Source organism: Trichomycterus rosablanca, chromosome 13 (assembly GCF_030014385.1).
Source record: "Trichomycterus rosablanca isolate fTriRos1 chromosome 13, fTriRos1.hap1, whole genome shotgun sequence".
In the NCBI taxonomy this organism is placed as follows: Eukaryota; Metazoa; Chordata; class Actinopteri; order Siluriformes; family Trichomycteridae; genus Trichomycterus; species Trichomycterus rosablanca.
The window spans coordinates 318,227-346,091 of record NC_086000.1 but is presented as its reverse complement, the minus strand read 5'-3'; the positions used below and the strand labels follow the sequence as shown (position 1 = coordinate 346,091).

The window sequence follows — 27,865 nt, the reverse complement described above, 5'->3', positions numbered from 1 at the left end:
AATAAAATAAAATTAAGCAGTATTGGGGTTAAGGAGCAGATTTTGTAGACTCATCAGATCGGTGACGCCTGGCTGGATTTTTTTTTGAGGTCTTATGATTAAAACATGAAAGGAAACCGTGTTCACCAGAGGAAACGCTCAGCACACCCCCACTGCACTCCTGCACCGTCGGCACTATATAAAGCACAAGGCCCTGCAGAGCTGGTACAAACACCAGCGACTGAGACACCATGGCTCTGAACTTCACGCTTCTCACGGTGAGTTTTTATAAAGAATTACAGACACAAACGTCGTGTGGTGGTTTAATGATAGATCGCTCACTAAATGAGCAGCATTTTATAATACTGTGGTTGCAGGGACTCGTTCTGCTTCTTTATTTCATCATTAAACCTGGTTTCTTATTGTTTTGAGGTTGATTTGATATGTTTTAGTGGTCAGTCATGATGTAACAATGAGTCCTGGTGCTATTAAAGGTGCACTGGTCAGAATTTAAGGTGCACTGGTTTATGTGCCAACAGTTTGGGGAAGGCTGTTTCCCTCTCCTTCAGTATGTTCCAAGGTTAATGAGAAACTATACAGAGCCCTGACCTTTAACCTTTTTAGTCTGTTTAAAAGCACTGGGATGATTTGGAATGTTGACTGTGAGCAAGACCTTGTTCGTGACCATCAGCATGGATGCCTGAGCTTACATGTTTTCCTTGGACCAAATACGCATTAGTCCCTACAGGTACACTCCAGAATCTTGTAGAGAGCCTTCCCAAAATAGTCAAGGGTGGTGGTGCCACCATACCAATGCCCACGGTTTTGAACTGAAATGTCTGGATACTTATTAAATTCAGAAATATTCACTCTTATTAATAAATAAACGTCACTCTTCTCATCTCCTCAGGTGCTGTACATGATGGCGACGTGTACGATGGGTGCCCACCTCGCCCCTCCGAAAGCCGCTCATCACAACACCACTCGGGACAAACCTAACAACACGTCTCCATCCTACTACGTGATCCTGGATCCTCAGATCAAAAACCCAGCCCGGGCCGTCCGTCCAATCAACAGCAACTCCATATCGCCATGGAAATACACGTAAGTACCACACATCAGCATCACACATCAGCATCACACGTCCATCATTCACAACCACAGATAGATGATCAATACATCAACATTTTAAACACTCTACACCAGCATCCAGTACCAACTGATGTCCTAATAATTATGATAAATAAAGAAAATAATGTGCAGCTTTTAACATTTTATATGATACTGAATATGCTCATGTCTCTAACGGCAATTTAAATACCACATACAATCATTCCAAAAAAGTTGGGACAGATTGAAATGGTTTGCGAATCCTTTTTGACCAATTTATTATAAACAGTATAAACACACACACACACACACACACACAAAAACACATTCACTTAATAAATCTGCTCTTTTCTTTTTTATAAACTTCGATGGCTGTCACATGCTTCAAAACAGTTGGGACAAAGCAAAGATTTAAAACGGACGATTGTTATGATTGAGCATTGTTTTCTGATTTTAATTGCATGTCCCAACTTTTTCTGGAACAGGGTTTCTAACCAGTTAGCAAACAAAATAAATAAATAAATAATATTTTGCACTTTTACTGAAGAGATTCTTAGTAAAACTTTACCTTAAAGAGTTCTTTATGGATCCTGTAGCCAGTATGTGGGCAACCAACTGAGATCCAGCACTGATGGTAAATAATAATACCTGGCTTGTAGTCGATGTTCCAGTTCATCCCTAAAGTGTTTAATAGGGCTTTATGGACTTCGCATGCTGTAACAGTAAAGGACCTTCACTAAACTGTTGCCACACACTTGAAAGCATATTATTTATTATATATTATGTGTTTTATACATCTGTTAGTAAGGAGTGTGTTTGTGCTATATAGTGTACATGACCTGTTCTGAGCTAGCTAGCTTCATTAAAATAACATTATTTATTCTGTACAAACTCCACATTTACACCAACTATTCAGAACTGACAGAATTACCTGTCATGACTAAATTGATTAATTTTCATTTCAATTTTAAGAACAGAGCATATAGATCTACTTTAGCATCTCCGTTAGCATTACTGTTATTCTTTCCTTATTACTACTAGTAGCTTCCTTGTTTACAACACACACACACACACACACACACTAACTTATTAACTACACACACTGTTAGTTAGTTAGCTTTGTGGCTAACCGATTAGCTCCGCTAGCTGAGTAAGCTAACTAGCGTGATATTTTAGAAATTGCCAGCAGCAAACTCACAATAAAATAAAAGTTTATAAGGTTAATAAAACAACAGGTTTTCATTTATCTAAATTTCACTTATTTTATTATTTTATTAAGTGATTGTGAAGTGAGAGTCAAGCACAGGAACTTTTTAAGGTTCAAGAACCACGAAGGAACCACCTCATGTTAATATATGTGAAGTAAAATAAAGAAATAAATACATAAATAAATACATAAAGAAATACATAAAGAAATAAATTAGTTAGTTAATTAATTAACAAATAAAACAATTCTGATTCTGGCTACTGTTAATCCTCTATTATCCATCCTTCATCTCTAAGCTCTCGACCTTGTACTATTTACTGTTTCTTTAGTTTTTCTCCTGACTCTTCCTCACCACGCTTCCTAATACAAGGATTATAATTATAACATTATAATAATTGTTTTATTGTGTATTTCGTTGCTCTAATTGTGTCGGGAGTGTTGGGAACACTGGATGTGCTGGGGTTTAGCTTTAAAAGAACATCACTGATTATTAAAAATCAGATTAATGATTCATAAATGAATCCATATCTAGGTTGTTGTTGTTTTTCCTGATTTCTTCATCATCTCTCTGTTTGCAGGACGAGTCACGATAAGAACCGCATCCCGGAGGACCTGTCGGAGGCTCAGTGTTTACTGAAGGGCTGTTTGAACAGGACGGGTGAAGAGACCATGGAGGTGGAATCCAGGCTTATCTACAGACAGATCCCGGTCCTGTACCGAGTCTCCGACGTGAAGAACAACATTTACTTCAGAATGGAATTAAAAACCATCGCCGTGGGGTGCACGTGCATCCAGCCGTACGTCCAGCAAGTCTGAGCCTCTGGTGGACGTTTATTTATTATTTATTCATTATTATTATTATTTATTATTATTACACACAATTCTGTTTGTATTTATTAGTTCATGGTGGATTTAACACACAGTGGACGTGTTTGTTAGATCTGTTATTTATTCACTGATGTGTCTGAGAAATAAACATGAATTAAATTATGGTTTGAATTTTACTTTTTTGGGTTTGAAACCAAAGTTACGGAAAAGCATCATCATGATAGATCAGTAAAATCCATCACAGATCTCTGCTCTCTCATCTGTATCTTTAATTTAATGATTTTATGTCTGTTTACTCCATTAAATGCTTTTGGAAACCATCTACAAGCTTCTGGTGGAACTCTGGTCAGATCTTTGATCCACTTTACTTTAATTTTTTTTATTTGGGCACAACCGTTTCCAGGAACTTAATTAAGGGTTGAGGTCTCTCCTTAGGTGTGAAACACTGGCAGGTCCCAATGGTGGGGCTTAAACCAGCAACCTTTCCAGTACAGTCCACATATTCTCAAGGGTTGATGTCTGATGGTTGTTTTGGGTCGTTGTCCTGCTGGAACAGCCAATTACATCCTCCATTAAATATTTGGAGATCTTCATGACATCCACAAGCTCATGTTCAGGTGTCTACATACTTTTGGTCATACAGTGTAAGTTAAATGTTTACACTGTTGGCAATGAGACAGAAATGATGTAAAAATAAATAAGAAGCAGAAATTGAAGCACACGGTCGCTCTTTAATGCTCTTCACTTCTAAAATAGATTAATAATATTAATAATAATTTCTGTACAGCAGATTGAAAAGCCACATCAGAAACCAGCTGATCATGGAGGCGCTGTTCCACACACCAGCGCCGGAGCTCTGGCTTTAATGATAACACACACACACACACACACACACAGGTTTGGCACTGTTGGCTCCTCTGAACAGGTCAGCGATGCTTCAGTCTCAGTCCGTAACGTTTCTCGCGGCGGTTCTGAAGCACCGGAATGAAGATCAGGATTATCAAGAGTCCAGCACTAAACAAGCTTCATCACCTCAGATCCAGAGGTGTGCTGAGAAGGTCAGGAACGTTCAGCACGCACCATGATGGGGCTCCTCAAGGAACCTGTGAGATACACATGATCTGATTAGCAGCAGAAACAGAAACACACACACACACTTAAATATCCACAGATTAAAATCCACGCAGAGACACAATAAAACCACACATACACACACTGAACTGAGGTTAAAACACTTTATCAGGTCGCCCGAGCATCAGAACACACAACAGTAACACCGGGATAAACACACACTACAGTCTGATACACACACAACAGTAACACCGGGATTAACACACACTAGAGTCTGATACACACAATCACAATCACTTCAGCTCTGTAACCATCGAATCATGCACAACTATCACAACCAACAACCAATCAGCTAATGGCTCAGCACAGGGGTGAACAAATTAACATTCAGTTTACTAAAGCTGTAGCTCATCACGGAATCGTATCAAATCCGCAAACAATATATATCATATAAATCAATGTATATCATAAAAGTCATTCAGCTTCACTTCTGTAAGTGCAGCTGTGATCAGGGTTGCCAGATATAACTACACACGTTGCTTTACTAAATACAGTAGTTTTAAAACGTCGTGTATTGTGGCTGATATGCAGGAATATGGGGTGAACATGAAGAAGGGTGTAGAAGAAGACACACCCTGCATGACCTCTGCTTCTATATTGTCATGTAGAATTACTTTAATGTATTGTGAAGAATCAGGAAGGATAATCAGTGACCTGGCAACCACTCCCAGCACCAAAGTGATAGGTCAAACTTCGGATTTTGGTGCGCAGTTATGAATAGAACATAATTCCAAAACTCCAAAGACATTTCCGCTGGGTAACCCTAACCCTAACCAAAGCCCTACAGAACCATGATAACAGGGGGCAGCAGAAGCACATCAACGATTAACACACAGTTCTACAGCCAGTCCGGCTCCAGATGTGCTTTAGTGTTCCTCACCTCCTCGGCATGCTTCTCCTGCAACACACAAACAAAGAGAACATGCTTAATATCACGCTATAGACACAAACACAGACGTTAGCGTGTACAAATGTGATCAGATCCTGAAGCTTGATCCTATAATCCTATAATCCTGAAGCTTACTCCTCTTTAACTTCAACAATGAACCCAATCATACAGCTAAAACAATCCTACAGCGGCTTCAGGGGCCGTCTTAGAGTCTCTAAATGTCCTAAAGTGGACCATCCAGAGCCCAGACTTAAACCTCATCTGATCAGACAGAGCTTTGGGGATCTGCCATGACGACTGGGATAAAATCCAGATGTGCAAAGCATGTAAATGTAAACACTGTTAGAGGATTTTCATTCTATTCCCATTTTACACTTTACAAAATCAGATCTGTTGCATCTTGTTATCACACAACAAGCGAGGGTAAGGGCAAGGGTGAGGATGGGGGCGAGGATGGGGGCGAGGACGAGGGCGAGGATGGGGGCGAGGACGAGGGTGAGGATGGGGGCGAGGACAAGGGTGAGGATGGGGGCGAGGACGAGGGTGAGGATGGGGGCGAGGACGAGGGTGAGGATGGGGGCGAGGGCGAGCATGTGCTTCGTTTAAAACATGCCCAGCCAGCCACCACCTCTTTATGAGCTGTAGATCAACCTGCTGTATTGGGGGATGCTAACTGATCTACCAAAGGTCCAATTGGGGTCACATTGATTCAGTATAGATTAGATTTAGATTAGTGACCTCAACAACACCCGGCCATGAGCTTGTCTGGACATTACTGGAGTCTCCTACAACATTTAGCACCTTTTCCTGAGCTAGCCTATCACACAACTACAGCACCAGGACATTAGCAATAGGACCCACCTTCTCCTGCAGACGTCCCAGCATGGCGGCGATGTGAGCTTTCCTGTTCTCCTTGTTGGTCTCCATTTTCTGTTCCAGTTTCTCTTTGGCCGTCTTGATGAAGTTGTTTTGCTCGTCCAGCGCTTTCTGAGCCACCTCGCGCTCGTGCTCCCTCTTCTCGGCCAAGTGCTTCAGGAGTTCTGCTTCCTGACACTGAGGAACGGCAGAAACACCAAACATCGGCGTCAATCGCTACCCAAAAATCCCAAAAATGTGTTTCCTAAAAACTAAACAAACGTCTTAAATTTGTTCTAATTTTGGAAAGTCACAAAGTCTGGCGCCCTCTTCTGGATGCACGACATCCTCTCCTGCTCCTCGGGTCAGTGGCGGATTCTTACAGAGAGAATGTACAGAGGAACACCCTCCTCTCTCCGAATTCTGTTACACCTCATTCGGCCTTCCCTCCATCAGACACAGCCAATGTATCATTCCAGTGGCACCAGTGAGACTCCAGTGGCACCAGTGAGACTTAAATTTTTTTTGGTTTTGGTTGAAGCCCCAGGACTTACATTTCGCCACTGGTGGCCCCATGAGCCGGGCCCCTAACCTTAATTGTTGGCATTGTAGCCTGTCATGCATTAGGTGTTTACATCACCACTAGTGCTGCAAAGTTTCCTCCACTGCGCCCTCTAGTGGGCAAAATCGGCAACTAGTCTGCTGCGTGGGAAAAGACAGGACTAAACGTGGGCGGGGTCTTCGGCGCTGTGTAAGGACTCGGGAGAAAAATAGAGGATCGTACCAAGTGTGTGTGGAACAGAACTCTGACCTTTCGTCTCTCCTCAGCAGCGTCCAGTTTCTTCTGGATCTCCTCCAGCGAGGGGTCTCTGCGGGGGGGCATGGGGGGATTGAACTCCCTCTGCCCGTCGAACGACGGCGGTCTCAGGATGACCTCGAAGGCCTGACCCGAGGAGCGCTTGTTCAGCTCGATCACCTCCATGTCTTTGATAAGGCACAGGTTCAGATCCACCACACCTACACACAGAGCGGAGAGGAGGAGGTGAACAGAGGAGGAGAGAGGAGGAGATGAAGAAACGAGGACGGCGTGATCACAGAACGCTGCTCCATGACTGAATGATCACATGACTGATCCAGGTCTACAGGTGTTCCTAATAAAGTGCTCAGTGAGTGTTAGTTACCTTGGTGGGATTTCTTGCTGGGCTTCTCTGTAGGCTGTGGTAGGACGCAGGAGCAGAGGAGGGACACCAGGGGAAGCTCCTTCATCTTCTCTCTGTACGCTGTACCGACACACACAGCAGATCCATGTTATTAGATCATTCAGTGTTACCATGACGACCGTGAGCATGAATAATCCGCGGGTACATCAAGAACAAACGGTTCCCAAAACGAGCAGGAAGGACCAGAGCACCAGTGATTTATTACAGAAATAATGTTCTGATCTTTGTGAATTGTGAGGAGGAAGATGGTGGAACCTCCTACCTGTGAGAGTCATCGTTCCTCTGAGGGGGTCTGTACTCAGCCTGAGGAGACATGAAACACATCATCAGCATCATCTTCATCATATCTTCATCTTTATTATCACCATCAACCTCAACATCTTCATCATCATTATTATCATCATCATCATCTTTATTATCATCTTCATCATGTTTTTAAAAACTGACATGATGTCACTAGAAACTGAGATGTCATTATAGAAACAGATGATGTCATGATGTCATTATAGAAACAGATGATGTCATTACAAAAAAGAAATTATGTAATTCAGAAAAACTATATGATGTAATCAGAACCTAGATGATGTCATTACAAACTGATGATGTCATTATATAAATGACCTTGTCAGTTTTTTAGAGTACAGTCAATAGATTTTTTACCACAGTGTGACACCACTAAACACTAATAAACACTACTGTGGCAGAAAGTTGCAGATTCAAGCCCCACCATCACCACCAAGTTGCCAACATTGGGCCCCTGATCAAGGCCCTTAACCTTCAATTGCTTAAATTGTATTCAGTCATAACTGTCATACTAGATACTGCAAATATAAACACTGGTACAGCAGCACTGGTGTTATTGTGGGTATTAATATAAGGACTGATGGCGGTGAGTTCAGACTCTGTTACACAAGGATCAGAAGGCTGCATAGGGTTAAATATTCATCATCATCATCATCATAATAATAATAAAAATATATATTAATAAATATAATAATAATAATAAATATAATAATAATAATAAATATAATATAATAATAGTAATGAATTCTCCTACACTGTTCTGTTCTCTTTCACTGTGCCTCCACATTCACCATCCCACTCGCACCTCATACCCACACACACACACACACACACACACACACACACACACACACACACACACTCACTCACACACACACACACACACACACACTCACTCACACGTCTGCACCAAATACATAAAAGCATCACTATACAGCTGCTAAAATCACATCACCAAACATCTAATCACATTTATCATTTCTGCAGAGGTGGTTCAGCGCTCAAACAACCGATTCTTAAAATAATTCCTAATGATTTACACGACTCACTTCACTTCAGCTGATTATGAACATAATAATGCATTTGTGTGTATAATGCAGAATTTATTTCAACAAAAAATCAATAAAAATAATATCACAGATTTCTGACCTGAACTTCTGATCCTGTACAAACGCACAAATTCTTTCATCTTCTTACTCAGCAGATTATAAATCATTTACATAAATGCTGCACATTTCTGCCCTTTTACTGCATTCAGTGTTTAACTGGTTTATTTAACTGGTTCTGCAGTTCCAGCTCTTGGTCCCCCGTGACGTCATTGTGGGTGATGTCATGCACTGCATGCACATTGTTTACATGCATGGATAGAACCTTCACCAACCTTCAACCTTCGTGCAGCGCTTACTTCAGCTCCAGACCTGCACGCTTTATAACGTGCATGATTATTCAGCTTACATGAACCAGTGTTCCCAGTCCATGAGTGTGTGCGTGTGTGTGTGTGTGTGATAAACCCTTACCTGTATTCGGGGGGTAGGGGAGGACCTGCAGGATGCTCTCTCCTCTCTGAGCTGCTGCTGCTGCTGTGTGATCTGCGCAGCATCAGCACCACTTCTGCTCTTTAAAGCATGACATCACCTCCCTGCTCTCTGATTGGTGGACAGGGATGCAGCTCTCTGATTGGCTGAGGGATGATGGGGGTGTTTAACTCTTTGTTAGTGGAGCTGCAATCATTTACATACCAGCTTGTTCTTACAGAGCTCAAACACTTTAATTTAAATCATCTGAGAGCTAAAAATCTGCACAGGTTCATGTAATAAAGATATAAATTATAAACATATATATCTAATATAAAATATAATGTTAGCATTTTAACTTAGGACAGATCTAGTGGAGGGTGGATCACACATGTACATCACACCATGTATATTATATTTATTTAGCTAATTAATAATAAAAAATATTGAAAACGTTTATTCTTTATTAATTATTATTATTATTTAAATTACTATCATTATTATTTATTTAGTTTTAAAATTATTATTTATTAATATTATTAATTATAATTATTATTGTTATTATTTACATTATTATTATTGAATATATTATTAATGAATTTATTATTATAATTATTATTTAGATTATTATATTTATTGTTATTATTATTATTCAAATTTGTTTTGTTTTGTTATTATTATTAATATTATATTATTATTATATTTATTATTATTATTATTAATATTATTATATTTATTGTTATTTTTATTATTACTTTTTTAATTGAGATTATTTCAAATTTTTTCTGGAATTAATTCATAAGTTTCTGACAAAATCCAACAAAAAGGTGTAATGAATCAACTTTGCAGCAACAGTTTAGGGAAGGCCCTTTTCTGTTCCAGCATGAGGAGAAACCCCAGCGTCCTGCACAGAGCCCTGAGCTCAGCTCCACTCAACAGCTCTGGGATGAACCGGAACACCGACTGAGACTTGTCTTGTGAGAAGCTTTATAGACCGTTTGCTCATGATCGGGTGTCCACATACTTTTGGCAGTATAGTGTAAGACAGCAGTAGTGGTTCATCCTGGTCAGGGTTGCAGTGGTTCCTGCACCACCCAAACACACTGAATGCATGGCAGGGATACAAATAGGAAACCAATGTATGAAAAAGCATCACACAATAGTATGTGTGATTGAAAACAACCAATCCACCTTCTGCATGTGTATGTGCATACACCTATACAGTGTCCACATGTGAGAACATACCAAACTCCTCACAGAGCAGAGACGTGGGTCTGTATTTATGCTGAGCACGGCATTATTTTAGATTAGTGCTAGAACTACAGTAGTGTGGGTGCTGCACAGATAAAGCAGCCTGTATACCCGGGTTCAAACCTCCCACATTCCAGCACGGAGCAGCTCGTGTTTCTTGAGTCCTGCTGGAGGAACCGGTCGAGTCCGGCTGAGTTGGGATCTTAAATGTCAGATCTAAATATACAGAGTGAGGATGTTTCATCCTGATCTTTATTCTACTGAATCATGAGTGTGTGGCACAGTAACGATGCCAACGCATCCTGTACAGTCTGTTTCACTGCCAACCTGCCATCTGCCATGCCCAGGCTCTACCCAGTCTCTGAACCAGTCTCTGCCAAGTGTGATAGCACCACTCACCCATTTCTTTATCTCAGCTTTATTTTATTCTTTTTTTATTTTAACATTTTATTTTCTTAAATGTAAATATTTGTATTTTATTAAAATTATATATTTTGTAAAACGTTAATATAAATTACTTTTATTATAATTGTCATTATATTTACTATTTTATTATTATTATAACTATTATTATTTTATATATATATATATATATATATATTTTATTATTACTATTATTATTATTATTATATTTTTATTATTTTATTATTATTATTATTATATTTTTATCATTTTATTATTTTTATTAATATAATTATTATTTCTATTATTATTATTATATTATTATTATATTTATTATTATTATTTTACTATTACATTATTATTATTATTTTATTTATTATTAGTAGTATTATTAATTATTATATTTATTATTATTATAATATTATTATTATTATAATTATTAATTATTATTATTATTATATTTCTTATTAGTAGTATTATTATTAATGATTATATTTATTATTATTATAATATTATTAATTATTATTATTATTATTATAAACATGTTACGCTGCATTTTAAAGCACACATTAAAATAAAGCAGACCCCCTCCTAAATGCATGGCGGGTGATACTGCGCTCCCCACAGGGGCCACACCCTGGACCATGCTGCGTTCCCTGCAGTGTGCACAGAGGAACCGGTGTTGAGGCTGATGTAACAGGACTGCAGGGATCGCGTCGTTTAGATTGGACCCCGGGGTCACGGCTCTCAGTGGAGCGCACCCTGCAGCACGCTTCACAGAACACCCTGTTCCACACACCTAACACAGGGGGCAGGAGACGAGGAGGAGGAGGACGTGGTGTTCCTTCCTCTGCTGGTGGTGGTGGTGCTCACACATGCGCACACACACACACACACACTCACACACACTCACACACACACGCGCACTCACACACACACACCTCATCGAATATTCTCCTCATGCTGGATGGATGATGTCATGTGGATGAGGTGAGAGGGATGGAGGAGATGAGGATGAGCAGAGGGATGAGAGGGTAACACAATCCCCCCCAAAACCCCCAAACACCACCTCCTGGGGGGGCGAGGGGGGGGGGGTGAGAGAGAGAGAGAAACAATGAGGCTGCAGGGAGAACCGACCTCATCACCACACACTCAGCTGTGATGTCATCATCAGCCAATCAGATGAGGCCACAGTGTGCACACACACACACACACACACACAGTAATGCAGGTGAACCTCTGCAGCAGAGGGAACACATTAAACCTTTCCAGCGGTGTGAAGAAGCTACAAAATCACAAGAGCGTCACTGAAATAAATCAGCCTGAATAAATGAAGCAGCAGGATTCCACCGAACCACAGAGAGAGCATCACGACATCTACAACACTTTAGGGAAGGTCCTTTTCCCCACATGACTGTGCACAAAGCGAGATTATAAAGTCAGATTTGTTGTGTTGGAACCCCAGAGGAACTTTGTGCACGGTAAAATTACCCATGAGCACTTGCAGAACTAATTCACATCCACGGCCTCATTTACTCAGGCACCAATCAGGTCCCAGTGGGCGTGGCAGAACCCGTTACGTAGATATTTAACAGATAAAGACCTGTTTACGGTGGCCACCATGTGGCTCATTTATTGTTCGTCTAATTGTGCACATGGATTTTGTCGCTGTCCGTCCTCTTCCTCTTTTACCTTCAACCAAAAGAATGTGGCACAGCACTAAAACATGCCAGCATGCATGGGTTCGAATCTCAGCTCCGCTACACGTATCCCTAATAACTGCTGCAGTTACACCCTCTGCTGGCTGCTCGATGGCGCTGCATCAGAGGGGGATCGCTGCATGACTCTCCGTGCGCTATACGGGTCTCCGTATGAACCGTATGCAAAGTCGGAGTGAAGGTCTGCAGCTGTACAGTGGAAGAGAAATGCAATTTATTTATTGGATGCAACTAGATCGGGAGAAAAACAGGCAGACATGTCCGTGTGGACGCCTGGCCGGCTGGTAGCACAGCCGATCTTACCCAGGTCCACAATAAAAGAGCTTCAGTTAGTTTGAAGCATCTCAGAAGATCTGAAGCTTGGTTAAGATAATGAATCCCTCATACCGAGCAGAGAAGCGGCGGATGATTCACACGATCGAGTCGTGCTGAATGAGGAGAGAAGAATAAATAAATGTCACGGCATTTTCCTCCTCCGTCTGTCTCGCTCGGCTCGGCCTCCTCCGGTGGGCGGCGGATACATCTCGACAGATTCCCATTCATCTCGGCTCGGCGAGGCCGGGTGTGAAAATATCAGCTCTGGATATCGAGGGACGGGGGCGGAGTGTTCCACTGTTCCACCCGAGTGTGGGGCAGAACTGTTCACACATGAAGAGCACGGAGGGTCACACACACACGCACACTCACTCTCACGCACACTCTCACACACACACACGCACACTCTCACATACACTCACACACACACACTCACACACACAGACACACACTCTCACATACACTCACACACACACACACTTTCACATACACTCACACTCTCACATACAGTCACACACACACACACACAGACACACACACACACGACTCATCACGACGTGCTGAATGAATCCTCTCACACCGGCTGCTCCGTTTCTATAAAAATACTCCTTTATTTATTTATTTATTTATTTATTTATTTATTTAACAATCCAGACATTTCTGAGCTGCGAGCAGAAGCGCCGTCCTGTTAGCGCATCGAAGAGAGATACACTATATAGAAAACTAAAAGTATTCGGACACCCCCTGTAATTCTTAAATGTGTACGTTACAGCAAGAACAGGTGTAATAAATCTATTATCAAGGAAATCACATGCTTCTGATGTCACAGCAACAGTTTAGGGAAGGACCTTTCATGTTCCAGCTTGAGCTCTATAAAGTAAATGCTGTCGTCTTTCGACGGGCACAAATCCCCACAGACACACTCCGAAATCTTCCAGAAGACCAGCCTTAAGATCTCCAGCAGCCAATAATACTCGCTCTGTGTTAACACTGCTTGCTTTTGAAACGGGTGTCCGAATACTTTTGGTCGTGTAGCGTATAAGCTAATAAGCGGGGGCCAGGAGGGTGAGGAGCCACGGTCGGTCCCTCCAGCAGGCGTCACTGAGACTTCATGTTGCGCTCCTGGACGAGTTGCTTCCTCTCGTTCAGGAAGTTCCCGAAGGCCACGCCCTCTTTACTCTCCTCCGTCACTGTGGGGGACAAAGACGACGTTCGTTACAGACGGAACACGGAGCGGAGCCTGTTACGGCCTCAACGTGTATACAGAGAAACACACAGGGAAGAATGACGGGTACTGAGGAGCGTCGGCACGCTCGGGTTAAGGCGCTAAGAGCAACAACGGCTCAGCAGTGATGCACAGATGCACCACCGTCTGAAGGGAGAGGGTGTAAAGCACACCAACACTGGACTCAGGAGCAGTTTGATTCAGGCGAAGGAAAATCATGCACTTCTGATTGTGTAGCAAACAGTTTAGGGAGTGCCCCGTCCATGACGATACTGGACCTAAACCTTATGGAACACCAGTGAGATGAAGCCCAGACCTCACTAATGCTCTTGTGGGCGAATCCCTACAGTCATGTTCCAAATTCCAGCAGTATGTACAGCATTATTTACCCTGGTGATCGATGTCATCCGTGTCGCTGTCCATCTCCTCCTCCTCCTCCTCGTCTGGGTTCCCCCGGGTGAGGATGAGGTCGCTGGGGCCGAGCAGGTCAGGAACCCCTGCAGAGGAACACAAGTGGAACAACGGTGTGAAAAATCCCCACAGTCGTGTTCCGCGCTGCTTTTACGCTTTAATGTGCGTTCAAGGCTGTGGGTATACAATGACTGACTGTAGTCCATGTGGTACTGCGTGTGGGTCTGGTACGACCTGGTACGAGTGCAGCAGGTGCAGCAGTGTTGCTGGGATTATAACAGAGCATGTGTTCTTAATAAAGAGGTCAAATCCCAACAACACTGCTGCACCTGCTACACACACACACACACACACACACACACAGAACGTCGTGCTGCGCAGCAACAGATGCGCTACAGTCAGTAATTGTATACCCACCCACAGGCGTTCCTAATACAGTGCCCGCCGAGCGTACCCGTCTTCACCCCCGTTTCCATGGAAACCTCGCCCATGTCCCTCCGGAGGCGCTCCAGCTGCTCCTGCTGTTTCCTGCTCTGGGCGTCGGCCTGTCGACCAGCATCCCAACATCAAAGGCATCAATCAAGAGTGAATCAAAGCAAACCCAGGTCACATGATCATGGTATAGCTGGGCGTGGCAAGTGCAGGTACTCACCAGCTCACGGTGCAGGCGCTCGTATTCAGGGCGGTACTCCCTACACACACACACACACACACACACACACACACACACACACACACACACACACAGCCATCACACACCGGACGGACAGACACCACCTTTCCTCTCCCAGCGTCCTGCACACAGCTCTGGGATGAACCGGAACACCGACTGAGCATCAGCGCCCAGCCATACTAACACTGTCAGATTTTTAATAGGCACAAATTCCCACAGTCTTGTTAGAAGATCACACAGAGGCTCAAGCTCATGCGTCCAAATACTTTTGGTCACATAGCGTACGTTTCTGTTTCTGTGGGGCAGTGATAGCTCAGCGGTTAAGGTACCGGACTAGTAATCAGAACTTTGCAGGTTCAAGCCCAGCTGCCACCACTGTCGGGCCCCTGAGCAAGGCCCCTAACCCACAATTGCTTGGACTGTACACCGTCACAGTACTGTAAGTCGCTTTGATTAAAGTCCTGGCTCACAAACAAAGTTCCGATTCATCCCAAAGCTGTTTAAGGTCTCGAGGAACAGACAAGGACCTTCCCTAAACTGCTGCCACTAAAAAAGAACCCAAGTTACCTACTGCGAGTGGCTGCCTAAAAAGCACCTGTTCAGGTGTCCACATACTTTTGAAATTAGGTTCTGTGGTACCTCCTCTGTACCATGTGAGTGGGGTCGTGCTACAGGGCATCCTGGTACCATCTCGAACACGGGCGCTCAGCTCAGGCTGGCAGTTTGGTGGAAGTAGTACTCACGTCTCATATTCTTTAGCAGCATCTGCGACCTGAACGAAGAGCTCGTCCAGACCTGAGCCTGTTACTGCGGATACGCCGACGACCTGCACACACACACACACACTGATGAAGCTCGGCAGCATTCCCGTACTGATGCGGTTCCCATGGCAACGTGGCATCACGTACCCGCAGGTTGGTGTAGAACTCGTCCAGGACCAGACTCATGGAGCGGGTGAGGTTACTGACGTACGACGTCTCCTGGTTCAGCGCGTCCTGGAACACCTCGAAGTCCTGCATCCACTCCACCGCGAATCTGTGATCGATTATATCTGTCTGCAGAGCACAGAGCAACACTCTCATTCCAAACTGCTCGTGATCTTACCCATCATGCATTTCTACTACACGCCTACAAACATCAACCAGAAAGTATATGGACGCACCAGTGAGCCAGTAAACAGTAAAATATCTCAATAACGATTCCTGTAGGGGGCGCCAGAGAGGCTGTTGATCTAACTAGTATATAAATGTTTACCCTGTAATACCAGCAGTGGCCTGTAGATGACGGACTTTAATCATCTTTAAACATGATACAGTTGTTTACACATTGATATTTGGGGGAATTTCGATCCCTGGTCGGAGTACTCATGCATCCCATGCATCTCCTGACCACCATGTGAAAGCAGAAGGTCGAGCAAACTGAATAATTTGCAACCACACGTATAAAAACCACACGCTGTAGAAAACATCTGAACTGTGTTTACCTTGTTCATGACGACGATGAAAGGAAGTTTGGTTTTGTAGAGAATGCTGAAGGAAAAAAGAAGAACATGTTCAAGAACAATAACAAGCAACGGCAGGAATCAAACTGCTTCACATGCACAAGCTGAACAGATGAACTGATGATGAATGAACTGAGGATTTACTGGAAACTCGTAGTAAAAGGTAAAGGGTCGGAATTCATTCGTTGTACAGTGGCGCCCTCTGCTGGCCTGCCAGGCACCTGCACTCTCTGGGTGTGTTGGAAAAGCTAGTGTGCTGTGTACATAGGCAGCATTTTACATCATCCTGTGCTGCGCTCCCGAGAAGGAGGCTGTTCGAAATCCTAGATGCCTTAAAATCCTCACTTCTGAGGCATCTTATTATTTCAATGTTATTTTGGCTCAAGAACGAGTGAGCGTCCGACGCTGCCTTAGTGATCGAGACAATCCCAGCATTCATGGCTGACGGGGCGGAGAAACGAATGGAGTTATTTTCAAACGTAAATAAAATATTACTGATTTTTATTTGCAAGTTCGGGCTTGTCAGGAAATTTAACCGTTATCGGTACATGAAGGGAGATGTTATATTGACGTTAGCGTGCTGTGCTACCTCAGTTTATTGGTTTTAATGGCGAGATGCTAAATGCTAAACGCAAAATGCTAAACCCGATGGAATCGCTGTCTAAGTAGTGCGTTCGAATAACCTGCCTTTTAAGTCACTGACTTATTAGAATCCTCTCTACTGAGGCAGCTGCCTGTGTAGACAGTAAGACAGCAAGGCAGCTCACTAGGTTTTCGAACACACACACAGTGTCTCGAAGACAAAGTCGGCTGGCGACTGTGCACTGACAATTACAGTCTACAAACACTAAGGGGCGATACAGAGCAACTAAACAGGCGGTTCTTGCTACCTTCCAGCATGTCAGCTGGTTTAATGATGTGATTTTGGTGTGAATATTTTATACACTAAATAAATGACACCATGTTGGTACTGGCTGGATGAAGATGGATCTGACCTGCAGGCGTACAGCATGTTGGACATGAAGGTGACGGGATTGACGCTGCGGGACGTGTCCATCACATACATCACCACACACGGGAACGTGGAGGCCTGCAACACATCATCCATCTCATCATGAATCTATAACATCAACAATCCATGCAGAACAGGTGGGTGGATGAAGGTGGATGAGGGTGGATGAAGATGGGTATAGGTACGTACCAGAGCTTCTGTGATGATGGTTCCTGATGCTGACCAGGTAAAAACTTCAATCTGTCCTGGAGTGTCGATCAGAACAAACCTGCACACAGAACAGATCCATCCAGAACCAGAACCAAAACCAGAACCACAAACACTGAGAGATGGAGAACCTGAGGAGCGTCACTTACTGGTGATTGTGCTGCTTCTTCTCTATAAACTTCATTACCTGATGAAGCAAAGCCAGAAGAAACCATGATGTTCTCCACGATCCATCACAACAACCAACACACACTGATCTACACTCATCATGCAAAACATTAGAACCACCCTCCTAATATCCTACAGAACATCTCAACAAGTCCTGTGGTATCTGCCACCAGGACCACATTCATTTTCAGGGTGGTCCTATCAGCAATGGCAGTAATAAAAATAAAGATCATTCATTAATCATGCTGGGGAAGTACCTGATCAAACCTCGTCGCGAACAAGTTCAAAGACGTGACGATTCCTCCATTTGGACCCAAACCGTATCTGAACCCGAGTCAAAGAACCTCAATACAGAAACGTTAGTGTCATTTCAACATTATTATTATTATTATTATAATGTTTACAGCATTTCCTTCACTTTTTATCCCAATTTAGTCATTTCCAATTCCCTATTACGACTCCTATGTCTGTTGTGCCACCTGCTGGCCAAACAGGGTCACAAACTACAAACCTCCCTGTTCAGCAGGTGTAACATTCCCCCTGTTTCACACACATCCAACTGTGTCTGTCAGGCGCCCAGCCAGGCCGGCAGCAGCTCAGAGACTCCACTGGACTGCAGCGCCACCCAGAGGTTAGAAACGGTACAGGACAATCAGAGAGAGACTGAGCGTATAAAGGATACTGCTTCATCACTTCTTTATAGTTCACCGTGTCTCTGATATCTGGAAAGAAAGAAGCACAACAATCATACATTCATCTTCTCAAGAACTTCTGATGATCTAAACTGATTAATATCAGAAATAAAATATTAAATATAAGCCATTAATAATCCAACAATCACTACCGGTTAATAAGTAACATCCTGGTACTGTGTAGCATAACAATGATGATTATTGATTACTGATCATATTTACCGATGTTGGCTGGAAACGGGACTTCATGAACCGCAGGATCCAGGTTAATCACGTACGGTTGGTTCTTCTTAGTGTGCAGATAGGCCGTCAGTCTCTGAAACACACCACAATCTGATGTTAATACATCAGCCATAAGTATGTGGACACCCGACCATTAACTTCTCAGACATCCTGTTCCAAAACCCATAGACATTAATATGGAATTTGTGAGTATGAAGCTTGGCATCGTAGTACTGGAGTGCAGGTACTAGACTGGCCTGCCTGCAAGCTAGATTTGTCTCCTATTAAAAACATATATTTATTTCAATGAAGCTAGTTTTTGACACCCACAATCCAGCCAAATTGACACTCTGTTAGTTGCCTCGTTGTGCCTTGACATCTCATATTTCAACATGTTAATTATAAAAACTTTGTAAACACTTATAACTGCTTTAATTCTGTAAGTAAGTCATTTATACGCCATTAAACTGTAACTGTTGGTCTCATGTAATTTTTCCCACCCGTATTGAAACAAATCCCGCCCTTTTAATATTTTGATTGGTTACCAGCTCGCGCTCGCGCACTGGTATTGGCTGACAGCTGACATCCACACATTTATAGCCAATCATACCGCAGGAGTCTGGATCTGTCAGAAAACGGGTAGGATAAAAAACACGTCTTCTGAACGTTCGTACCTGAACGAAAGTAGTTTTTCCGGAGCCCGCCATTCCCAGCACTATTAAACACACCGGCTTGTGTTCTGTACTGCTTCCCCGCGGTGGTGTGGTGCTAGTTTCAGGATTATTTTCTCTCCCTCCATCACTGTGTTCATTTCCCACAGCAGCTCCGTCACCCGCAGCCGCCGCGCTAGCCATGTTTATCTGAGAGACCCGAGCTAACGTCAAGGCATTTTAACTGTCGTGAAATGCTGCAAGACGACCTTCTGCCACCAGATGGCAGTAACCTTACGCCATAAGAGTGAGGTCACTGTTCGTCACACTACTAGCTAATGCTAAATCCCGAATAAATGTTTACATTTATTAATGTAAAATTATTTAAATATTTACACGATTTCAGTAGTTTTCATTATAAACTGCACTGAATAAAGTAGCAACAATTTTATAATGGATTTCTTTGTAAATTACAAGAAATAAACATGTTTTTGAGTCGTTAAACATGTATGGCAGTTAGATAATCAACTGTTGGGCCCTTGAGCAAGGCCCTTAATCCTCAATTGCTTAGACAGTATACTGTCACAGTACTGTCAGTTGCTCAGGATAAATGTGTCTGGTAAATGCTGTAAATGTAAATGAGCCCACTACCTTACAGTGAGTTTCTGAGTTTGAGTCTTAGGTGTGCTACGGTCCTGACCGGGACCTCAACAGACACAATCAGGTTTGATAGAGTTTCTCCTTATTGCTGCCACAACAGCGGCTCCTGCAATCTGGTCTAGGCGTCGATAGTGTACAAATAGCTCGACTCTCCGTACACAATACGACTCTCTGTGAGGATCCGCTGCTGGCCAGGGTAAAGAAATAACCGGCGAATTCAAGGCTGTTGTTAGTCTGCTCCCCTCGGCCAGCGTGAGGGTGGTGCAAGTGGATAGATTTACATTTGCAGCATTTAGCAGACGTTTTTATTTAAAACATCTTACGGAAGAGCCTCGTGCATTTCCTTACACACAGATGATCATCACTGAGCAAACGTACAACATGGCCAGAACAGAAAAGCATTTACTGAACCACACAAGTCTGAACCATGTTAGAACAAAAATACAGGTCGAGAAGATGAGTAGATAGATCGGTTTCCTCAAGTGCTTAGTGAGGAGCTGATGAACGTTGGCTGTTCAAACAGACTGGGAAGATCTGAGTGCTGGAACAGAGAAGAACCTTGATGGCCGAATCGAAGACGACTTGTGGCTCAAGGGAAATGTGGTACAAGGTTCTTCTGCACTAAACGACCTTCACCAGGCTACAGGAATCCTGTCCTGTAAATCCCCCCTTCACAGGGACCCCATTCAGAGTTTGGACTCAGCTGGAGAAGTAGCGCACCCCCCCGCCCCGCTCTCTCTGTTTCCAGATGTGGAGCGTGATATATTTCTGTTCCGTATCAGCGGCAGTGATCTTGGCGCTGGTGCGCTGGTGTGTAGTTTTTCGGAGGAGGCCTCTGTGCCGTGTGGATGGTGTGTGCTGTCTGCAGATGGTTTACACTACACATTCCTGAGCATTGCTGCAACGCTTCTAATGGGAACGCCGGCGTTTATGGAAGCACTTTACTCAGCTGCTGCAGTTCAGGCCTCACCTCGTACACACGCTGGAGACGGGAGGGTCCACGGAAAGATTCGGAAAGTGGGCTCTTCTGTTTATCAACACGTAGTTCCGTTCCAGCGTGGGGCCACGGGGCCGAGAGATCGACAGCGCTTCACAGCCTTATTTTTAATTCCTGCGTTCGACACGATCGACATTCCGTGTTTTCCGAGCGAATGATTGAAACCAGTCTGTCTGAACCACTGGAATTCTCCTGCGTGTCAGATATGCGCACTGGTTAAAATGGTTTAAATGTCCGTTTGATTTTTATAGCGCTCACAAGCACCAACGTCTAACAAATAAAGAAGCACAAACATTTACAGACTACAGTAAAGTCGATCAGTGAAACTTTGGAACATTTTCTTCCTTTTTACTCCTGTTTACTAAACGTCCCAACTTTTCTGGAAACGTGTCTTGTATTTATTGGGATTTGTGGAGGTGAATGAATTTAGAACTACGACTTCTGCTATCAAACTTTAGTACAGTTTTTACTTTTGATTCCCTTCCGGATGCACCCCTCTTATTCCTGTCCGGGCTTGGGACCTGCACTTAGAGCACACCTACCAATGGTTAGGCTGTTTTCTCAACCTTGCAACCCACCCACCCTCGGATATTAGCCAGTCATGTCCATGCAGATGCCCAACCGGCTGATAGCACCGCTGAGATTCAAACCCTGGATCCACAGACCTCAGCAGTATTGGTTGAGTGTAGTTTACTGCTGCACTACCACAGTTTATTAACCCTCAGATAAGGTCCCAGTATAAAAGTGTCGCAGATCTGAGGGTTCCTGTCCAGGCGCCTCCCGAAATAATTCCCAGAGACGCGTCTGTGCACGTAAACACACGTTTTATTTTGTTGTTCGACATAATCAGTGATGTTGTGATTTTCTGGATTTCCTCCGTCTGCAGTGATCGATCATTCATTGTGTTCATCAGCAAAACAGGAAACATCAGCGCTGAATCTGAGGAGCAAATCCTCGAACTGTCCTCGAACCCATGTCCATCCGTCGTGAGAGTGCAATGCATTCTGGGAAAAGAGACACAAAAAAAAAACACCCACACACACGCACACACTCACACACACACACACACATGCACACACACACACACACACTCACACACACACACATGCACACACACACACACACACACACACACACACACTCACACACACTCACACACACACACACACACACACACACTCACACACACACACACACACACGCACACACCTTTCCATCCCCCCGTTGGTAGGAATGAGCTCAGAGTTTTGGACGGCGTTGTTTTTCTCCGTATGAACCCCGTGACCCCGCCCGCGTATACGCTCACTGTTCCATATAGAGCTACAGAACTGAGCTACACCGGCACCTCTGCACCCTGTTCGGCACTGCAAACCTTCAACAAGGAGCCCCAACAGCACTGTACCTACTGTCAGTCACAGTGCTGCTTTGCTCTAAGTTGATGTTTACATTACATTTTCAGCATTTAGCAGATGCTTTTATCCAGGGGTCTATCTAGGGGCCTCGCTCAAGGGCCCAACAGTGCCAACCTGGCAGTGGTGGGGCTTGAACCAGTGACCTTCTGATAATTAGTCCAGCACCTTAACTGCTCTTCTTATGAAATAATGAAGAAGCAAGCTAACCCCAAATGATTTCATCTCGGTGTTCCAGCAGGACAACCACCCAAAAACGTTCCTCAGAAGGTTCTGGAATGTTCCTCACCAAAGTCCTGACCTGAACCCTGTGGAGAACGTACAGAAGGTACCACCCAGCTCGATTCAGGTCACCTGGTTACCAAAATATCCAAAGTTCTTGGACATACTGTACACCTGGAACATTTTTGGTACCTTGAAGACTTTGGGACCTTAAACTGTTTTGGGACTGCCCTGAACTCAGACTGAGGTGCTGAAGGAGAACTGAGGCGGTTTGTGCTCTTTAATCTCCCACCACGTTCCCACAGCTCCCTCGTTCTCGTGTTCTCCAAACATCCTGGATCAGACGTGGTTCTCGGGCCTGGTGGTTGTGTTAGAGTGAGAGTAGGTGGTGGATCCTTTGAAGTCGATGTTTAGGTGGGCGTCCGAATACTTTTGGCTCTGTGGTGTATGAAGCTGCTTGTTGTTTTGGCTGCTGAGGATCTAAAACTTCCTGAATGATGAAAATTCTGTGAAATGCTCATGGGGTATTTCCACACTCATGTGTATGTGTATGTGTGTGAGTGTGTGCGAGTGTGTGTGTGTGTGTGAGTGTGTGTGTGTGTGTGCAGGAGCTTTAAAACAGGATGAAGAAACCAGAATAGTTTAGAACCGGCGGGTTGAAACCACATGGTGGTGGTAACACGGGCGTGTCCTCATCATCCCGGACCAATCAGGACGCCCGACTGTCCACACGACCCGTCACATGACACAGCTGGACACTGAACGGCCGAAAATATCTGGACGCCTCACCGTGAGCTTGTCGGTGTTAAAACAGAGCGACCTCTGTCTGATCTTTTCAGGCTTCCCACAAGTGTGTCTGTGGGAATTTGTGCCCATGTGGAGCATGTAAATGATGACATATGTGTCTCTGTGACCTGAACTGACCCAGTGGCGCCGCTGCCAGCGCTCGTGGCGGTTCCTCTCCTCACTGTGGTGGTGTTTTCCTCCTGAACCTCTCCACAGGGACGGAGCTTCATGTTTAGACTGAGTGTCTGTGAGAGGCTCGGGTTTGAGGTCATGAACCCAGATCCATCTGTGGAGCACCAAGAGCAAACAAACCGTTCAGGGAGAAACCCTCCAGCGTATTCCTCCTACTGCAGACACACACTGTGAGGAACACTGAGGAGGTTCTGGAGATCATGGTGGAGGGTAGAAGGTGGAACACTCGGACTTGCCATAAACAGACGTGAAGCCTGGACGATGAAGAATGACAGAAAGATGCATCCAGGCTGAGAAAACTCTGAGAAATCTCATGGGAGGAAGATGATCACCACTGAGCAAGTGTAGGAGGCAGCCAGAACAGAAAACGAGCTCTTGAAGCACATCAAGTCCTGCAAAACCTTGAAGGACTTGTGGAAGGACTCAGAAGACGAGGAAGACCAAGAAGATGGGTCTCCAGGTCTCCTCTCCATTCAATCATCTGATCCTGAGAGCTGCACTGGCTTCTGTTGGACGTTGAGACCAGAAGATCCATGACGCTGTAAGTTTGGAGCTGTTTTTGGATGGTTGGCGACCCCGGGACGTCTCATGAGCGTTTCTTCATGTCTCAGTCTGATAGCTTCCACAGAGCAGCACAAACGCCAGAAAATGATTTTTGGCGGCATTTGCAGACACTCATCCTGAGAGCGCTGTGTGTGTGAGTGTGTGTGTGTATGTGAGTGAGTGTGTGTGTGTGTGTGTGTGAGTGTGTGTGTGTGTGTGAGTGTGTGTGTGAGTGTGTGAGTGTGTGTGTGTGTGTGTGAGTGTGTGTGTGAGTGTGTGTGTGTGTGAGTGTGTGTGTGAGTGTGTGTGTGTGTGTGTGTGTGTGAGTGTGTGTGTGTGTGTGAGTGTGTGTGTGAGTGTGTGAGTGTGTGTGTGTGTGTGAGTGTGTGTGTGAGTGTGTGTGTGTGTGAGTGTGTGTGTGAGTGTGTGTGTGAGTGTGTGTGTGTGTGTGAGTGTGTGTGTGAGTGTGTGTGTGTGTGTGTGAGAGTGTGTGTGTGTGTGTGAGTGTGTGTGTGTGTGTGTGTGTGTGTGTGTGTGTTAGATCAATAAAGAACAAAGAATGAAGCTCTGACTTCCAGACTGTTGTGGTTCAGGATCGTAATAAACCCTCGGTTCAACACCACACCCCCACAGCCCAGCACCAAACCAATCACGATCCAGCACTTAGGGCCGAGAAACAATCACCTTCTGGTTCATTCCAAACGCCTCACAACCTGACACCAAACCGCCCATAACCCAACATCAACCAATCGAGGGTTCCATCCCAAAGTACCTTTAGTGCAATAAGAAAAGATCCCAGCCTGGTACCAAACCACCACTACTGGCTCAACACCAAACACCAAATGTTCTCCACATTCTCCAACATTCTTCATGTTCTTCTACGTTCTCCATGCTCTCCTATGTTCTCCACATTCTCCATGCTCTCCTACATTCCTCATGTTCTACTTTCTTCTACATTCTCTTATGCTCTCCTATATTCTCCACATTCTCCATGTCTCATATGCTCTCCATGTTCTCCTACGTTTTCCCTACAGCTCCCATAACCCAACATCAAGCAACTCAGGGCTTGGTACCAAACCAAACCTAAAGTCCAACACCCAACACCCCACAGCTTCATGGTAAACCACCCATAACCCAACATCAAACAACTTACAGCTTAAATTCAAACCATTCCTGGACCAACATCAAACAATCCAGAGCTTAGAACCAAAGAACCCATCACCCAACACCAAATGATCCCACAGCCTGTTGAATGTAAACATCAACAACTGTGGCTCAACACCAAACAACGTACAGCATAAGAGCAATCCAGAGCCTGGTACCAAACCACCAATAACCCAATTTCAAACAATCCAGAGCTTAGAACCAAAGCACCCACAGTACAGAACCAAATGGTTCCACAGACTGGCACCAAAGCACCCATAACCCAACATCAATCAACCCTGGACCTGGTTCCAAACCAGTACTGATGGCCCAGCACCAGACAGGAAACGTGTGTTTGTGGTTTCGGTGTGAATCTGCTGCTTCTTCCTGTATCGCTGAACCTTTTCACCCCAATGCAGGAAACACTCGTCTTAATCCAAACACTCAGATCTGCTGTTCAACACCACGTTTCCTCCCAGCACCTCCACCGGGACTCAACCCTGAACCTGATCCTCAGATCACCCCCGTCTGTCCTGCTCACATCCACACAGTTAACTCAGCACCACCAGTGGAGATGTGCAGGGTGATGGGAGCACTGGTGAGGGATCTGTTAGATGTCAGGACTTCGAGATGACTGAGACGACCGGGTTGAAGATTCTACCGAACAGCAGGGGGCGTCACAGGCAGGCGTGGTCGTGAGTCCCCACAGCGGTCAGAGTAGGGACGAGCCCGAGGACGTGAGGGTTGTGGAGTCTGGTACCAACAGAAGATCTACTGTGGATCAGACAGAGTTCAGCTCGGTTGTGTACGTTGGACGTGGTGGGGTACGTCTGAGGTGCAGGAACACAACATCAGGGTAAAAATCTGCCCCACGTTGCTGTTCCAGACCGGAGCTGCGGTGGAGCTCAGCAGAGTTGAGCCAGCGGTTAAATAAATGTGTTCTGAGCAGATCTTCTTCCAGAGAACCTCCTGGATCAGATGCCGCTGATTCAGACGTTAATCATGGAAAGCTGCAGAACCCGACCCGGTCCGACGCATCGAGAGGAACCACGAGCCGTGGAACAGTAGAAGAAACATCACACCAGGAACTTCTCTGCTGTTCTGAGTGAAATGCTGGTGTGAGAAAGTATTTGCACCCGTTCTTTTAGCTCACACTCGCCTACAGCTCACGAGTTCCTGCCTCCACTCTGCTATCAGCCTGTCGGGCGTCTACACAGACTCACGTGTGTGTGTGTGTGTGTGTGTGTGTGTATGTATGTGTGTGTGTGTGTGTGTGTGTGTGTGTGTGTGTGTGTTTTAAGACAGAAGAGGAACCGGAGAACAATACGTGATGATAAGCTCTCCTGACCGACCCCAGACCTTCACTCAGCATCAGCAGTGCATCGTGGGAAACGACAGGTCAGCGTCGGCGGTCCGGTGGAGTCCGTCCTCATTTTTGGAACATGACAGGAGGATGTGCTGGACTCAGACAGGATGATGGGAGTGGTTTCCTCTCTGATGTTCAGCTGTGAAGGACAGAAATGTGGAGACGGTTCTGATAATAAACGCTGCGCTCGGGCCCCAGAATCTTCAGGGTCCCATAAGAGTTCAAGGTACCAAAATCTTCACAGGTCAAGACTTTGTGGAGGACCATTCCAAAACCTTTGAGATACGTTTTCGGGTTGTTGTCCTTCTGAAGGTCTTCAAGGTCCCAAAATCTCTTTATAGCATTTGTAGTATTTATAGCACTCAGAACAATCCCTAAAGTCCAGAACGTTCTTCATGTTCTCCATGTTCTCCATGTTCTTCTACATTCTCCATATTGTCCTACATTCTCCACATTCTCTTACACCTTCTCCTTCATGCTCTCTCACGTTCTCCTACATTCTCTATGTTCTCCTACATTCTTCAGGATCTACATTCTCCTATATTCTCTCACGTTCTCCTATGTTTTCCATATCCTCTTACACCTTCTCCTTCATGCTCTCATACATTCTCCATGTTCTTCTACATTCTTCTACGTTCTCCTATGTTCTCTCATGTTCTTTCATGTTCTCCAGGCATCTAAGCTGCACTAAAGCTACATCAGTGCGTGTAATTTTGATTTGAACAGATTTGGAACCCACGTGGACGTTCTCAGCTCTGAAGGTCGTGTGTGGAGGAGTGTAAACTGTGCCAGGATGTTTGAAGCTGATGTTCATGCATCTCTGGTTGTTTTTGTGGTGGTTGTTTGGTTGAATCCCTCAGACTGATATTTTGTGTGTTTTTTGGAGCCTGGACCGGTCGTGAGTAATGAGAAAGGCATGCTGGGTAACGCTGCTTCCCGCTGTGACTCACGGCGTGTAGAGAGAAGATAAACACAGCGTGCTGTTAGCGCGGCGGAGTTCTTTTAACTAACAGGTACAAATTCCCACAGGCACAGTCTTCCACAAAGTCTAGTAACAGTCTTAC

The 27,865-nt window shown here is 44.4% G+C and overlaps 3 protein-coding genes across 3 annotated transcripts; 1 reads left to right on the top strand and 2 right to left on the bottom strand.

Annotated features, from left to right (window-relative positions):
- The first annotated feature begins 214 nt into the window (after window positions 1-214).
- il17a/f1 (interleukin 17a/f1) lies at window positions 215-3,229 on the top strand. Its single transcript, XM_063007979.1, has 3 exons — window positions 215-257; window positions 890-1,083; window positions 2,875-3,229. Exons 1-3 carry the CDS (start codon window positions 231-233, stop codon window positions 3,110-3,112), a joined length of 459 nt encoding a protein of 152 aa, XP_062864049.1. The 5' UTR covers window positions 215-230; the 3' UTR covers window positions 3,113-3,229.
- Window positions 3,230-3,835: 606 nt separating this feature from the next.
- stmn4l (stathmin-like 4, like) lies at window positions 3,836-9,161 on the bottom strand. Its single transcript, XM_063006935.1, has 7 exons — window positions 9,040-9,161; window positions 7,482-7,522; window positions 7,181-7,279; window positions 6,811-7,016; window positions 6,006-6,197; window positions 5,136-5,153; window positions 3,836-4,227 (listed from the first exon to the last, which is right to left on the bottom strand). Exons 1-7 carry the CDS (start codon window positions 9,120-9,122, stop codon window positions 4,219-4,221), a joined length of 648 nt encoding a protein of 215 aa, XP_062863005.1. The 5' UTR covers window positions 9,123-9,161; the 3' UTR covers window positions 3,836-4,218.
- Window positions 9,162-13,309: 4,148 nt separating this feature from the next.
- Window positions 13,310-19,687, bottom strand: gpn1 (GPN-loop GTPase 1). Its single transcript, XM_063007498.1, has 14 exons — window positions 19,508-19,687; window positions 18,834-18,927; window positions 18,602-18,641; window positions 18,177-18,243; window positions 17,901-17,938; window positions 17,734-17,812; window positions 17,528-17,622; window positions 16,515-16,560; window positions 15,940-16,086; window positions 15,775-15,857; window positions 15,011-15,050; window positions 14,813-14,903; window positions 14,337-14,444; window positions 13,310-13,912 (listed from the first exon to the last, which is right to left on the bottom strand). Exons 1-14 carry the CDS (start codon window positions 19,685-19,687, stop codon window positions 13,821-13,823), a joined length of 1,200 nt encoding a protein of 399 aa, XP_062863568.1. The 3' UTR covers window positions 13,310-13,820.
- Window positions 19,688-27,865: the final 8,178 nt, after the last annotated feature.